The sequence below is a fragment of the Hemiscyllium ocellatum genome, chromosome 8 (genome assembly GCF_020745735.1).
Source record: "Hemiscyllium ocellatum isolate sHemOce1 chromosome 8, sHemOce1.pat.X.cur, whole genome shotgun sequence".
NCBI lineage: Eukaryota > Metazoa > Chordata > Chondrichthyes > Orectolobiformes > Hemiscylliidae > Hemiscyllium > Hemiscyllium ocellatum.
In genome coordinates this window covers 27,363,092-27,379,215 of record NC_083408.1, presented here as the reverse complement: position 1 = coordinate 27,379,215, position 16,124 = coordinate 27,363,092, and the positions used below count along the sequence as shown (strand labels likewise).

At 46.4% G+C, this 16,124-nt stretch overlaps 1 protein-coding gene across 1 annotated transcript in view; it reads right to left on the bottom strand.

Annotated features, from left to right (window-relative positions):
• Positions 1 to 6,014: 6,014 nt before the first annotated feature.
• LOC132817808 (1-phosphatidylinositol 4,5-bisphosphate phosphodiesterase beta-2-like) overlaps positions 6,015 to 16,124 on the bottom strand; it is a 132,571-nt gene continuing 122,461 nt past the window's right edge. The window contains exons 30-32 of the mRNA XM_060828304.1: positions 13,294 to 13,351; positions 12,480 to 12,566; positions 6,015 to 7,267 (exon numbers count right to left, since the gene is read on the bottom strand). Coding sequence (XP_060684287.1) covers positions 7,022 to 7,267; positions 12,480 to 12,566; positions 13,294 to 13,351 — 391 coding nt within the window. The 3' untranslated portion in view covers positions 6,015 to 7,021. The remainder of the gene's footprint in view (positions 7,268 to 12,479; positions 12,567 to 13,293; positions 13,352 to 16,124) is intronic.

The window sequence follows — 16,124 nt, the reverse complement described above, 5'->3', positions numbered from 1 at the left end:
AAAGCCACCAACCCCCCACAGGTACCTGGATAATACCTCCTCCCACTAATCCCTACCAGGTTAAATGCGATCTCTTAATCCCAATTCCTCCGCTTCTGCCCTATCTGCTCATAGCAGGAGCAATTCCACTCCAGGAAATCTCAGATATCCTCCCATGAGATCAACAATGCCCTACATCGCACCTCCACTCTCTAACCCCTCCCCTACAAATGCAATAAAAATGGAACATGTCCCCCCACCTCAAAAACTCCTGGTCCTCACCTTTCACCCCATGAATCTGATGATACAGCACATTATTATGCACCATTTTTGCCACCTATGGCCAGACCTCACCAAAATTATATATTCCCTCACCATCTCCAGATTTGTTCCACAGGAAGCATTCCCTCCTCGACTTCCTCATTAGGTCCACAATCCCTGACCCACTCTCCACACCTGGTACCTTCCCCTGCCACCAAACGAGACATAACACCTGCACCCACACCTCCCCCTCACTTCCATTTCAGGCCTCAATGGATCATTTCAAATCTGGCGGAGATTTTCCTGTACATCCACCCACTCCCATCTATTGCATCCATTGCTCTTGATGTGGTCTCCTGTACATTGTGGAGACAGAATGCCAACTTGTGGAACAATTCAGGGAACATCTCTGGTCTGCATACACCAAAAAAGCCCCACTGCCCTGTAGCCAACCAACCACTTCAACCCCCCCCGACATGAAAATCCTGGGCCTCCTGTACTGCCAAATCAAAGCCAACCACCAACTGGGTGAAGGATGCTTCATCTACTGCCTCAGGACCCTACAAGCACACAGCATCAACATTGACTTCACCAGTTTCCAAACCTCCCCTACCCCCAACTCATCCCAGCTCCAACCCTCAAGCCCTCTTAACCTGTCCATCTTACTTCCCATTTGTCTGCTCCACCCTCCTCACTGACCTATCACAATTACCATCCACCTATAGCCATCCCACCAATCTTCCCACCACTACCCCAAAACCCTTATTTATCTCTCAGGCCCCCTCCCCCTCTGCATTTCTGGTGAGTGACTTCTGCCCAAAACGTCAATTCTCCTGCTTCTCACATGCTGCCTGACCTGCTGTGCATTTCCAGCAATACATGTTTTGACGCTTCCTATTCATTTACCCATTCAGGCACCTTTAAAATGTTGTAATTGTACTAGCCTCCACCACTTCCTCTGGCACCTCATTTCATACACACACCACCCTCTGTGTGAAGACGTTACCCCTTAAATATTTCCCCTCTCACCCGAAACCTATGCCCTCTAGTTCTGGACTCCACCACCCCATCGAAAAAACATTGTCTATTTACTCAATCCATGCCGCTCATGATTTTATAAACCTCTATAAGTCACCCCTCAGCCTCCAATGCTGACTTTCCAGTCTATTTTTATATCTCCGATCTGCCATTCCCGGCAACATCCTGGTAAATCTTTTCTGAATCTTCTCCAGTTTAATAATATCCTTCTTGGAACAAGGTGACAGAATTGTACATAGAACTCTAGAAGAGGCCTCGCGAACCTCCTGTACAACTTAAACGTAACGCCTCAACTCGTACACTTGAAGGTCTGAGCAATGAAGGTAAGTGAGCTAAATGCCTTCTTAACCACCCTGTCTACCTGTGACACAAATTTCAAAGAATTATGTACCTGAACCCCTAGGTTTCTCTGTTCTTACAACACCACCCAGGACCCTGTTCATATTACCAAAATGCAATACCCCACATTTATCCAAATTAAACTCCATCTACCATTCTTCAGTCCATTGTCCCAATTGATCAAGATCTCTTTGTGATCTTCGATAACCTTCTTCATTGTCCACTATACCAGCAACTTTGGTGTCATCTGCAAACTTACTAACCATTCCTCCTATATTCTTATCCAAATCATTTATATAAATGAAAACCAAAATTGGACCCAGTACCGATCCTTGTGGAGCACCGCTGGTCATAGGCCTCCAGTCTAACAAAGCAACCTTCCACTATCAGGTAGGTAAAAACAAGGACTGCAGATGCTGGAAACCAGAGTCTAGATTAGAGTGGTGCTGGAAAAGCACAGTAGGTCAGGCAGTATCCGAGGAGCAGGACAATCGACGTTTCGGGCAAGAGCTCCTCATCAGCAATAGAGGCAGGGTGCTTGCAGTGGACCCTGCCTCTATTCCTGACAAAGGGCTTTTGTCCGAAACGTTAATTTTCCTGCACCTCGGATGTTGCCTGACCTATTGTGCTTTTGCAGCACCACTCCAACCTTCCACTATCAGCCTCCTTCTCCTAGTGTCAAGGATCAAGTCAATTTTGAATTCAAGTGGCATGCTCACCCTGAATCCCATGTGACCTAACTTTATTAGTCTGTTATGCAGAACCTTGTCAAAGACTTTACAAAAGTCCAAGTAAACAACAGCTATCATTCTGCCCTTGTTAATCGTTTTGGTTACTTCATTTAAGAAGATTCAATGAAGTTTGTGAGACACCATTTTCCTTGCACTAAACCATAATCAACACTTGCCTCTCCAAATACATGTAAATCCTATCTTTCAGAATCATCTCCAACAACCTACCCATCACCAATGTCAGATTCACAGGTCTATAGTTTCCAGGCTCTTTCTTACAGCCTTACTTAAAGAATGGCACAACATTCGCCACCCCCCCAGTCCTCCGGTACTTCAACAATGTCTATAGATAATACAAGTAATTCTGCTAGGGGCCCTGCAATTTCCACCCTAACTTCCTACAATGTCCTGGAATACACTCAATCAGTCCTGAGATTTACCAACCTTTATATTTTTTAAGACCCCCAGCACTTTCTCTTCTGAAGTATGAACTGTTTTCAAAACATCGATATTATTTCCAAGTTCCCTAGCCTCCATTTCTTCCTTAATAGTAAAATCTGATGCAGAGTATTCATTGAATAACTCCCCCCTCCCCCCCCCTTTCTCCTGATGTTCAACACAAAGACAACTTCATTGATCTTTAATATCCTGCTTGGCTCTGCTTACCTCTCTTTTCCTGCCTTCTCCCTGACCCCGTAACCCCAGAGGAAGAAGGGATGGAGGGAATGTCTGAGTGAAGAAGAGGCAGAGAAATGGGGAAGAATGGGAGGAGCAATGGGGGGGGGAGGTCAGTGAAGGAGGAGGCAAGAGTGGGTAGGTTGGGTCACAGGAAATGTCGGTCAGAGAGGATTGGATTACTCATTGAAGACAGAATTGGGATAGAGGGGTATTTTCACGATTGCAACCTATAACTAACCAAGTGCTACAGGGATCAATATTGGGTCACAAGGTACATTAACAATGAGGAAAGTAAATATGCTTTAGCCAAGTTTGAGGACAATGAATCCATTGTTGATTTTTGGGAAAACCCATATAATTCAGTAATGTCCTTTTAGAGAAGGAAATTTGCCATCCTAACCTGGTCATGTGACTTCAGACACACATGCTCTTAGCTGACGGCTGGGCAATTAGAGATGGGCAATTAATGCTGACCTAGCCGGAGCCACCCACATCCCAGGATGACACACAGATTCTAAAGAGGGATATACACACATTAATCAAGTGGAAAAAGCTTGGCAGTTGGAATATAATGTGGGGAAAAAAGTGATGATTTGGCAGGAAATATGGAGTAATTGATCATAAATGGTGAAAGAGTTTAGAAAACCACAACACAGAGAACTTTGGGATATCCTTTTGCATAAGCATCAAAAAGAAAGGAATGGGAAATAGGGAATACAAATGGAATATTGATCTTTATTTCAGAGAGAATGGAGTTTAGAGAATTTCTACGGGAATTGTTGTATCCCATTTGTTGAGAATATGGTGTTGCACATCGTGTTCATTTTGCTTTTGTACTCATGGTAGTGCCAGAGATTACTTGTCCCGCTGAGATGGTTGACTGCATGAGATGTTGGAGTTGATTACCTACCTAAGTTTGACAGTCGACCGTTTAAGTCATTTTAAGCTGTTTTATTAAGTAGTGGCGGTTTAGCTTTAGTATATTAATTAAACAGGCAAAAAGAGAATACAACCACGATAGTTGAGATCAGTTCACTGCTACCAGAGGATGAAACAAAGGATGGTACAGAGTGTTTTGATCTCAGTAACTAATAGATGGAGCATCCTGTTTCTTCACCAAAGTGTTAGGAGACTCTTCCCTGGATCTTCCAACATCTTCCATGGTCCATCTTCTATCAGATAAGCTATCTTACAAGGTCTGCACCCTAATGAGGAGCTGTTAGTAAATATAGCCTGATTCTAGGGGCAGGAAGTTTGCAAAATGTTTGAACTTTCTAACCAAAGAGTAAAGAACACGTACTGAAGATGCCAGAATAGTCACCTTTCTTTCTGTTCATTTGCCAACTTGAGATGTTTTTTGTATGTGTATCCTACTGAGGGTCATTTCTGAACACTATCAATAAGGGGCTATCCTACCTGCTTAGTCAACATGGAAACCTAAACCAAGGCACCCTGACATTTCCAAGGATTGCTTAGAAATGTTGACTGTTGTTTGGGAACTGTCTTTTTCAAAGGAAAACAAATCATTGCCCTATTAACTAATCTCCTAAAAGTATTGTACAATATGGAAAATTAAGGACTCTAATTCTCTATGACTGTTATTTAACCAGAATAAGCAGTGTGGCTAACATTGATACAAAGATGAATTTTCTGTATTGGTCGTAAAAGGTTCAAAGGTTGCATCCTAGCCTGGATGTGGGCTAGGGTGTGATCTGTATCATAGTCCATGGTGTAGTAGCTGTACATGTTGAGAGAGCCATGTCTGGTGGGGAATCAGATCCAGCTGGTGTCAATGCCCAGGTCTTGGCTATCCCCAGGACATATTTTGGAATGGTATGCTCTGGGACAATGTTAGTCACACATATCAGCAGATTCCATGCAATGAATGGGCCTTGGCAGTGACAACCATAACCTGAGAGGAAATATCATCAGTTCCTGTGGGGGAAGAGCTGTAATGTCCCTCAGCCTCAAAGTAAGCATGGTATGAAAGCAGTTCTCTTCAGTTGAGTGACATGCACTGGACAGCCTAATTTTGTGTCTTCACTAGAAAAAGACATTGCACACGGTGTGAGATGAGCTACTACTTCATGGTAAACAGAAAACAAAGAACTACAGATGGTGGAAGTCAGAAACAAAACAGAAATTGCTGGAGAAAGTCAGCAGGTCTGACAGTTTCTGGACTCAAAACATAAATTCTACCTTTCTCTCTCTCTACAGATCTGAGTTTCACCAAAGGTTTCTGTTTTTGTAGCACTTCACAGTACCAGATTCGGACCAATTTCAGTCCCACCATCCCTGCTTGTTCCCAGCTCACTGAAAGTCAGAGCAGAACCTCCTGGGCTGATTCATGTTGATAATTAGAAACATTGCCCCCTTCACCTTCCACCCACCCATCCAACCATAAACCTCATTGATGGATGCTTGCTGTTGTCATTAATATTACCAATTGTGATTTAAACCCCTGCTATAGTCTACCAACTATGCTATTGACACTGATAGCCCGGAACCACGACCGTAAGACATAGGAGCAGAATTGGGCTATTCAGCCCATCGGATCTGCTCTACCATTCAATCATGGCTCATATCTTAACCCTATTCTTTCGCCTTCTCCCCATAACCCTCGATCTTCTTACCAATCAAGAAGCCATCAAGCTCTGTCTTAGACATTCGATGGCTTGGCCTCCACAGCCTTCTGAGGCAATGGCTTCCATCCTCTGGCTGAAGAAATTCCTTCTCATCTAGTTTCTAAAGGGCCATCCCTTCACTCTGAGGCCAGTTAATGGTTAACCAAAGCTTCAGATCATTTGATCTGCTGAGAGTTCACTCATCCCCTCCCTTGGTCCCCTGCTTCCAAGGTATATGCCCCTTAATAGTCCCGCTCTAGGCTCCAATGGTAACTCGGCAAATACACTTTAAAAAAAACACATACATCGGTAGAAGGGAATGGTCACACTAAGTTTATTTTCGAAAACATTCACAGGTGTTATTCACTCAAACTGCTGTTTAAGTCAAGGTAAAAGTACTATAATCGTTCTTCACACAAACCACAGAAAATAGTTTCAGAAAACCATAGCAAGCTGAGTCAGAGGAAGAGGTACTGTACCCACTTAAGGTTATTTATAACTCGTGGTTCTACAAAGGTTTTAATCTTATCCCAGCATCTACATGGAGCCCAGCATTTCTTGAACAGCAGGCCACTTTGCTGGTGAGCTACCTGCTCTAGTGAACACATCATTCTTGTCCCAGTAGACCCTCACTGCTGCATGCATGCTCCCCAAGGTCTCTGCCATGAGATCAGCCATCAAGCTCCTGCTGCACATTAATGTTTACCTCCAATACCTGGAAACATCTCCCCTGGGGTAAACAGAGCAGAAAATCCACTTTCAACAATGAATTTTTTAAGGATAGGTGGAACAGCTTGTATTCCAAGGGAACTAACTGATTAACAAACCGATGAAAAAGACAGCCTTTCACTGACATGTTAAAGTGCAGAGTCCAATCATTTGGACTGTCACCTCTGTGATAGCTCTCCAAGAGATGTCACTTCCCCTGTTGTTATAAAAAGGCAGAGGCGAAGAGAAGGGAGAGATAAAGGGCAGGATAGACGTGGTTTCCGTGTTTTAATATCACCAAGCTCAAAGGGGAAATGTCTCACTGACAGGGGGACCGGAGACCAGAATGCCCGGTCACAAAAGTCACTGATCGATTGCAAGTCCTTACAAGAGAGACGTGTAACTACGGAAGAGGGAATGTCACAAGAAAATATAGATAGACCATGAGAGGAAGCACTTTTATGACAACCCATCTGACAATGGGTGTCAACCCCTAACTCGATGTGTGCACATTAACAAGTGAGACCGTGCAAGCTATAAATCAGCGAGGGAGCACATGTTACCCTGCACCAGTGTAAAGTACTCAACTCATCTCTCTGCTGACCTCAGCCTGGTATCTGTGCAGTACATCCCTGATCCAGGGCTTACTAGTGTTATTGTTAGTTATAGCACAGCAATAAGATATTCTGGACCATCCTCATCTTCATTTGCTATACTCTCTGATGTGTTCTCTGTTGTGGGTGGCAGTGGTTCAAGTGCTTTTGGTTCCTCCACATCTTTCTCTTGGCTCTGCGTTCTCTCCAGCTCCGGGGTGAACTTGCTGGTGATGATCAACTTGCTCAGCTCTTCCACCAACTGCGGCAAGGCTGTCATTTTTGCCTCGTACTCGTCCTGAACCTCCTGCTGGTACTGAACAGGTGGGAAACAAGGAAAGGAAAGCAGATCAATGGTGGCTCAAACAGGACCCTTCTCCCTAACACTGTGCACTTGCTCAGGGGGCTTATAGCTGCAGTGTGTGGGCAGCTATGCCACAGGCTTCTGGCGTTGGGAATGTGAACCTCAAGGCAGCAATTTGCATGCCTACCTGGTCCATGTGCTGTGAATAGGCATGTTCTGAAGGAATGGTGCAGGCATGATGGGTGAAATGGCCTCTCCTGTGCCAAAACGATACTGGCATTCTGTGAAAAGGCTCAGGGCACACTTGCAGAAGCAAAGTGACTCTTAGACGATACAGCACAATATCAACATAAGGATTTAAGACAGCTGTTGGAGAAGGGAGTTTGAGATTCCCACAATCGTCTCCTGACATGACCCCGGAACTGACTGGTTCCAGTTTTAAGGTTATGTCCATTTGTTCTGACTTGCCTCACCAGAGGAAATAGTTTCACTCTATCTAACATATAAAATCCTTTAATGATAAGAATACCTCAATCAGATCCTAGTCTATACTGTCACACTCCGGTATATTCTGAACTTCAAACCAATTTTCATGTTTTTAAAAGTAGAACACCAAAGGCTGGAAAGATGGATACCGAAGGGTCACCTGACATCTTTTTAAGGAATGAAACCACTCTTTTGTTGCAAAAGACCTAAACAATCTTCCAGACTGATGCTGAATCGATGCCCTTTCCTGAAACAAATTTAAGAGACTACTATCACATTGAATAGGTCAAGATGTCAAATAACCCGTAACCACCCACCCTCCAATTTTATTCAGAAAAGACTTCGAACTTGTCGAAATCACCTGATGAGAATTGATTTTGTTGTTGCAAAAGTTACTTGCAGGCAGAATTCCACCAAAATGCCATCAAACCAACTGCAAGATAATTAATGAGCAATACCTCGAAAGTAGGAGTTCCCAGAGAAAACTGCTCCCCCAACCTGTTCCAATTTGGAATTTACCTGCAAACCAAACTCCTTAAAATTCAACTACTGTTTTTATTTATTTGGGATGCACATACCAAGGTAAGAACACATACCTCTTACATACAACCATATTGATCACAGGCAGTGAAAAGCAACACATATTCTGTCCATGACAGTACTTAAGGAAACAATTAAACTGCTTTGGGTAATGTTAGACCATAAGACATAGGAGTGGAAGTAAGGCCATTCGGCCCATCGAGTCCACTCCACCATTCAATCATGACTGATGGGCATTTCAACTCCACTTACCCGCATTCTCCCTGTAGCCCTTAATTCCTCGTGACATCAAGAATCTATCAATCTCTGCCTTGAAGACATTTAGCGTCCCGGCCTCCACTGCACTCTGTGGCAATGAATTCCACAGGCCCACCACTCTCTGGCTGAAGAAATGTCTCCGCATTTCTGTTCTGAATTGACCCCCTCTAATTTTAAGGCTGTGTTCACGGGTCCTAGTCTCCTCGCCTAATGGAAAAAAATTCCTAGTGTCCACCCTTTCCATGTATTATCTTGTAAGTTACAATCCCAGGATCCTCAGCTGTTCCTCGTATGTTGCCTGGATAACTCTCTGCACCAGTCCTGAGAGAGTTTTGCACTGGCAACGATGCAGTAATTCAGATGAGAAATTAAACCCAAACATAGAAAAGTACAAATTAGGTGTGGGAATACATCTATATTTTCAATCAAGTTCAACTTTTACTCTTCTAAGCTCCAGTAGATACAACCTAGCCTATTCAACTTTATCTTACAAGACAACTCTCCCATTTTGGGTATTTGTCTGGTAATCTTCTCTGAACTGTTTTTAATGCACTTACATCTTTCTTTAAATAAGGATCCAGCCCTTTGCACGGTACCTCAGATATACAATCACCAATGTTCTGTATAATTGAAGCAAAAGTTTCCTACTCTTGTAAGAAATCCGCTCATAATAAATGATAACATGCTATTTGCTTTCCTAATTTCTCTAACTGTATCAGTACCAGTTGTTTGTGATTCACGTACAAGAATCCTAGATCTCCCTGTATTTCAGAGCCCTGAAACCTCTCACCTTTTAGATAATATGACTCTTCTTTTCCTTCCTGCAAAATGGACAATTTCATATTTTCCCCATATTATACCCCATCTGCAACATCATCACTGCACACTCACTTAATCCGTCTATATCATCTTTATAGTCTCCTTACGCCATTTCACAATTTACTTTCCCACCTATCATTGTGTCATCAGCAAATTTAGCTGGTAAGGTTTTGGAGCAGACCATTCAGCCCAGAGTCTATTCCACCATTCAATGAGATCATGGGTGATATGATAATTGTCAACTCCACTTTCCTGCCTTTTCCCTTGATTCCCTTACAGATTAACTATTTTGTTAATCTTGGTTTGAGTATACTTAATGGTTCAGCCTCAACAGCCCAAATTATTCACTGCCCTTTGAGTGAAGAAATTCCTCTTCATCTCTGTCTCTTATTCTGAGATTATGTCCTCTGGTCCTACACCTTCCAAAAGGAGAAACCACCTTTCAATATCTATCCTGTAAAGTCTCCTATGAATCTTGTATGTTTTAAAATGGTCACTTATTCTTCTAAACACCAATGAGTATAGACTGAACTTATTCAACTTTTCCTCACAAGACAGTCTCCTCTGTTTCCAGGATCAGTCAGTGAAACTTCTTTGGACTGCCTCCCATGCCAGCATATCTTTCCTGGGATAAGGGGCCCCCACTATTCACAGCATTCCAGCTGGGGTCTGATTAGTGCTGAAAATGTGCTGCTGGTTAAAGCACAGCAGGTTAGGCAGCATCCGAGGAACAGGAAATTCGACGTTTCGGGCCAGAGTCCTTCATCAGGAATGAGGAGAGGGTGCCAGGCAGGCTCAGATAAAAGGTAGGGGGGAGGGACTTGGGGGAGGGGCGATGGAGCTGTGATAGGTGGAAGGAGGTCAAGGTGAGGGTGATAGGCCGGAGAGGGGGTGGGGGCGGAGAGGTCAGGAAGAGGATTGCAGGTTAGGAGGGCGGTGCTGAGTCCAAGGGAATCGACTGAGACAAGGTGGGGGGAGGGGAAATGAGGAAACTGGAGAAATCCGAGTTCATCCCTTGTGGCTGGAGGGTTCCCAGGCGGAAGATGAGGCGCTCTTCCTCCAACCGTCGTGTTGTTATGTTCTGGCGATGGAGGAGTCTAAGGACCTGCATGTCTTCGGTGGAGTGGGAGGAAGAGTTAAAGTGTTGAGCCACGGGGTGGTTGGGTTGGTTGGTTCGGGCGTCCCAGAGGTGTTCCCTGAAGCGTCCTGCAAGTAGGCGGCCTGTCTCCCCAATATAGAGGAGGCCACATCGGGTGCAGCGGATGCAATAGATGATGTTTGTGGAGGTGCAGGTGAATTTGTGGCGGATGTGGAAGGATCCCTTGGGGCCTTGGAGAGAAGTAAGGGAGGAGGTGTGGGCGCAAGTTTTGCATTTCCTGCGGTTGCAGGGGAAGGTGCCGGGAGTGGAGGTTGGGTTGGTGGGGGGTGTGGACCTGACGAGGGAGTCACAAAGGGAGTGGTCTTTGTGGAACGCTGATAGGGGAGGGGAGGGAAATATATCCCTGGTGGTGGGGTCCGTTTGGAGTTGGCGGAAATTACGGCGGATGATACGCTGTATACGGAGGTTGGTGGGGTGGTAGGTGACAACCAGTGGGGTTCTGTCTTGGTGGCAGTTGGAGGGGCGGGGCTCAAGGGCGGAGGATCGGGAAGTGGAGGAGATGCGGTGGAGGGCATCGTCGATCATGTCTGGGGGGAATCTGCGGTCCTTGAAGAAGGAGGCCATCTGCCTGTACGGTATTGGAACTGGTTCTCCTGGGAGCAGATGCGGCAGAGACGAAGGAATTGGGAATATGGGATGGAGTTTTTACAGGGGGCAGGATGGGAGGAGGTGTAGTCCAGGTAGCTGTGGGAGTCAGTCGGTTTATAGAAGATGTCTGTGTTGAGTTGGTCGCCCAAGGTAGAAATGGAAAGGTCTAGGAAGGGGAGGGAGGAGTCTGAGACAGGTGAATTTGAGGTCGGGATGGAAGGTGTTGGTAAAGTTGATGAACTGTTCAACCTCCTCGTGGGAGCACGAGGCAGCGCCGATACAGTCATCGATGTAGTGGAGGAAAAGGTGGGGGGTGGTGCCAGTGTAGTTGCGGAAGATGGACTGTTCCACATATCCTACAAAGAGACAGGCATAGCTGGGGCCCATGCGGGTGCCCATGGCAACTCCTTTAGTTTGGAGGAAGTGGGAGGATTGGAAAGAGAAGTTATTCAGGGTGAGGACCAGTTCAGTCAGTCGAAGGAGGGTGTCAGTGGAAGGGTACTGGTTGGTGCGGTGGGAAAAGAAGAAGCGGAGGGCTTTGAGTCCTTCTTGATGGGGGATGGAGGTGTACAGGGACTGGATGTCCATCGTGAAGATAAGGCGTTGGGGGCCGGGGAAGCGAAAATCATGGAGGAGGTGGAGGGCGTGGATGGTGTCCCGAACGTAAGTGGGGAGTTCTTGGACTAAAGGGGACAGAACCGTGTCGAGGTATGCGGAGATGAGTTCGGTGGGGCAGGAGCAGGCTGAGACAATGGGTCGGCCGGGGCAGTCAGGTTTGTGGATTTTGGGCAGGAGGTAGAAACGGGCGGTGCGGGGTTGTGGGACTATGAGGTTGGAGGCGGTGGATGGGAGATCCCCTGAGGTGATGAGGTTATGAATGGTCTGGGAGATGATGGTTTGGTGGTGGGAGGTGGGGTCATGGTCAAGGGGGCAATAGGAGGAGGCGTCCGCGAGCTGGCGTTTGGCCTCAGCGGTATAAAGGCCGGTGCGCCAAACTACTACCGCGCCTCCCTTGTCTGCCGGTTAGATGGTGAGGTTGGGGAGGGAGAGGAGGGCTGCACGTTCTGAGGGTGAGAGGTTGGAGTGGGTAAGAGGGGTGGACAGGTCGAGTCGGTTAATGTCGCGGCGGCAGTTGGCTATAAATAGATCAAGGGCGGGTAAGAGGCCAGCACGGGGTGTCCAGGTGGATGGGGTGTGTTGGAGGCGGGAGAAGGGGTCGTCAGAGGGTGGGCGGGAGTCTTGGTTGTAAAAGTAGGCACGGAGGCGAAGGCGGCGGAAGAATTGTTCAATATCTCGCCGCGTGTTGAACTCATTAATCCGAGGGCGTAGGGGGTCTGATTAGTGCCTTATATAGTTTTGGTCCAACTCAGTTACCTCTTTTTCCTTTTCCTTAATTTCCTCTAATTTTGTTGAATACTTTTCTTCAAGCTTGCTCTCAAGATTCGTTTGATTCACATAAGCCTGCAATAAAAAAAAGATCAGAAGTGAAGTGAAGCTGTTGTTTGGTAAGTGAGATTTTCATTTGCAGAAGTGGGATTGTAATTTGTGGAACCGAACCGTTTGGGGAGTGGGAATGTTGTTTACGGAGTGGGAATGTTCTTTGGGGAGAGGGACTTGTTTCTTGGGAGTAGGCTGAGGGGTGACCTTATAGAGGTTTATAAAATCATGTGGGGCATGGATAGGATAAATAGACAAGGTCTTTTCCCTGGGATGGGGGAATCCAGAACTGGAGGGGGAGATGGGAAAGATTTAAAAGGAACCTAAGAGGCAAGTTTTTCATGCAGTGGGTGGTGCTTGTCTGGAATGAACTGCCAGAGGAAGTGGTGGAGGTTGGTACAATTACAACATTTAAACAGCATCTGGATGGGTATATGAATAGGAAGGATTTAGAGGGATGTAGGCCAAGTGCTGGCAAATGGGACAAGGTTCATTTAGGATATCTGGTCAGCTTGGATGAGTTGGACCGAAAGGTCTATTTCCATTGCTGTCCAGCTCTATGACTGTTATTTGTGGAGGGGGAGTGTTGCCTTGAGAGTGCAGATATCAGTTCTAGAAAGCGAAATTATTGTTTAGTACACCAGTCATTGCAAATGCACAGTGATGAGCTGAATGGGCATCCTCATATTTTGTTGTTTCTTGTTGGTTTGTTGATGTCGAGACAAACTCTCCTCTGTGCCATGCCACCTACCAGCTTAAAGAGTTTCACTGACATCTGAATATGATGCTCATTGATTTCCTTCTTGCGTCTGTGAAGGAAACACAGTGGTCTATGAGCAGTGTGACCTTAATATTAGAATGTAATCAGACTAGACTGCACTGATTCTCTCTTATTACATATGCAGAAACAAAGATATAGTCCTTGTTACAAGATCCACTAATTGTTTATTTAAAGTTCTACCTACTGTTAAAGGGCCTGTAAACTATGTCCACCAGGTTTCTCAAACAGACTTTAATCCTGATCTCCACAAATAGTCATTCTACTTCGTTATTCTTAGTGAAGATCCTTTCTCACTAGAGCGCTTATGTCATTGTTTATTACAGGGAGTCCTCATTTTATGTCTCCTCTTGTTAAGTTTTTTTGCTTTAAAGTTGTCTCTTTTCTATAATACCTTGTCTCCTCATTTAAAGTTGTCTCTTTTCTATAATACCTTGTCTTGCTAAATTTAAAATTCCCAATTTAGCACCCCTTACTTACTGGCTACATCACCGAGTGTCTCACATTATTATGACTCTTGAGTTGCATCATCAGAGAGCGCCCTGATTGTCTTGCTAGAGTTGGCACCACTGTGTCTGTGCCCTGTCATCATTTTTCATGGTATCCCTACAACACAGAAAGGGTCTTCCTCCGAAGACCATCCCACCCAGACCCACCCAGTCACCTGTAAACCAATCCACCGAACCTGCACATCTTTAAACTGCGAGAGGAAACTGGAGCACCCTGAGGAAACATATGCAGACACAGGGAGAACGTGCAAACTCCACACACACAGTTGCCTGAGGGTGGAATCGAATCCAGGTCCCTGGTGCTGTGCGGCAGTAGTGCTAATCACTGAGCCACCGTGCTATTTTAAACAGTTAGTTAAAAACAAGGACTGCAGATGCTGGAAACCAGAACCTTGATTAGAGTGATGCTGGAAAAGCACAGCAGGTCAGGCAGCATCCGAGGAGCAGGAACATCGATGTTTCGGGCAAAAGCCATTCATCAGGAATTGAGGCAGGGAGCCTGCAGGGTGGGGAACTAAATGAGAGGGGAGGATGGGGGTGAGGAGAAAGTAGCATAGAATACAATAGGTAAATGGGGGTGGGAATGAAGGTGATAGGTCAGAGAGAAGGTTGGAGCGGATAGGTGGAAAGGAAGATAGGTAGGTAGGACAGGTCATGAGGGCTGTGCTCAGCTGGAAGGCTGGAGCTGGGGTGAGGTGGGGGAAAGAGGAAATGAGGAAGCTGGTGAAATCCACATTGATGCCATGGGGTTGAAGTGTCCTAAGGCGGAAGATGAGGCGTTCTTCCTCCAGGCGTTCGGTGGTGAGGGAGCGGCAGTGAAGCAGGCCCAGCACCTGCATGTCCTCAGCAGAGTGGGAGGGGGAGTTGAAATGTTGGGCCTTGGGGCGGTGGAGTTGATTGGTGCGGGTGTCCCGGAGATGTTCCCTTAAGCATTCTGCTGGGAGGCGTCCAGTCTCCCTAATGTAGAGGAGACCACATCGGGAGCAACGGATACAATAAATGATACTGGTGGATGTGCAGGTAAAACTTTGATGGATGTGGAAGGCTTCTTTGGGGCCTTGGATGGAGGTGAGGGAGGAGGTGTGGACGCAGGTTTTGCAATTTCTGCAGTGGCAGGGGAGGGTAGGTTGATGGGGGGGCGTGGACCTGACCAGATAGTCACGGAGGGAACGGTGTTTGCGGAAGGTGGAAATGGGAGGGGAGGGAAATATATCTCTGGTGGTGGGGTCCATTTGGAGGTGGCAGAAATGTCGTCGGATGATGTGGTTTATGCAAAGGTTGGTAGGGTGGAAGGTGAACACCAGGGGAGTTCTGAACGGTTGGAGGGGTGGGGTTTGAGGGCGGAGGGGTGGGATGTGGATGAAATGCATTGGAGGGCATCTTTAACCATGTGGGAAGGGAAATTGCGGTCTATGAAGAAGGAGGCCATCTGGTGTGTTCTGTGGTGGAACTGGTCCTCCTGGGAGCAGATGCGGCGGAGGTGGAGGAATTGGGAATACGGGATGGCATTTTTGCAGGAGGTAGGGTGGGAAAATATATATTCCAGGTAGCTGTGGGAGTCAGTGGATTTGTAAAAAATGTCAGTGTCAAGTCGGTCGTCATAGATGGAGAGGTCCAGGAAAGGGAGGGAGGTGTTAGAGCTGGTCCAGGTGAATTTAAGGTCGGAGTAGAATATGTTGGTGAAGTTGATGAGGTTTGCTCAACCTCCTCGCGGGAGCATGAGATGGCGCCAATGCAGTCATCGATGTAGCAGAGGAAGAGGTGGGGAGTGGTGCTGGTATAACTACAGAAGATGGACTGTTCTACATGGCCTACAAAGAGACAGGCAAAGCTAGGCCCCATACGGGTGCCCATGGTCTGGAGGAAGTGGGAGGATTCAAAGGAAAAATTGTCAAGGTTGAGGACAAGTTCAGCCAATCAAATGAGAGTGTCAGTGGAAGGGTGCTGTTGGGGACATCAGGAGAGGAAGAAATGGAGTATCTGTTGCTTCCAATGCGGTCTCCTCTACATTGGGGAGACTGGACGCCTCCCAGCAGAGCGCTTTAGGGAACATATCTGGGACACCCGCACCTATCAACTCCACCGCCCTGTGGCCCAACATTTCAACTCCCCCTCCCACTCTGCTGAGGACATGCAGGTCCTGGGCCTCCTCCACCACCGTTCCCTCACCACCTGATGCCTGGAGGGAGAACGCCTCATCTTCCGCCTTGGAACACTTCAGCCCCATGGTATCAAGGTGGATTTCACCAGTTTCCTCATTTCCCCTTTCCCCCACCTCACCCTAGCTCCAGCCTT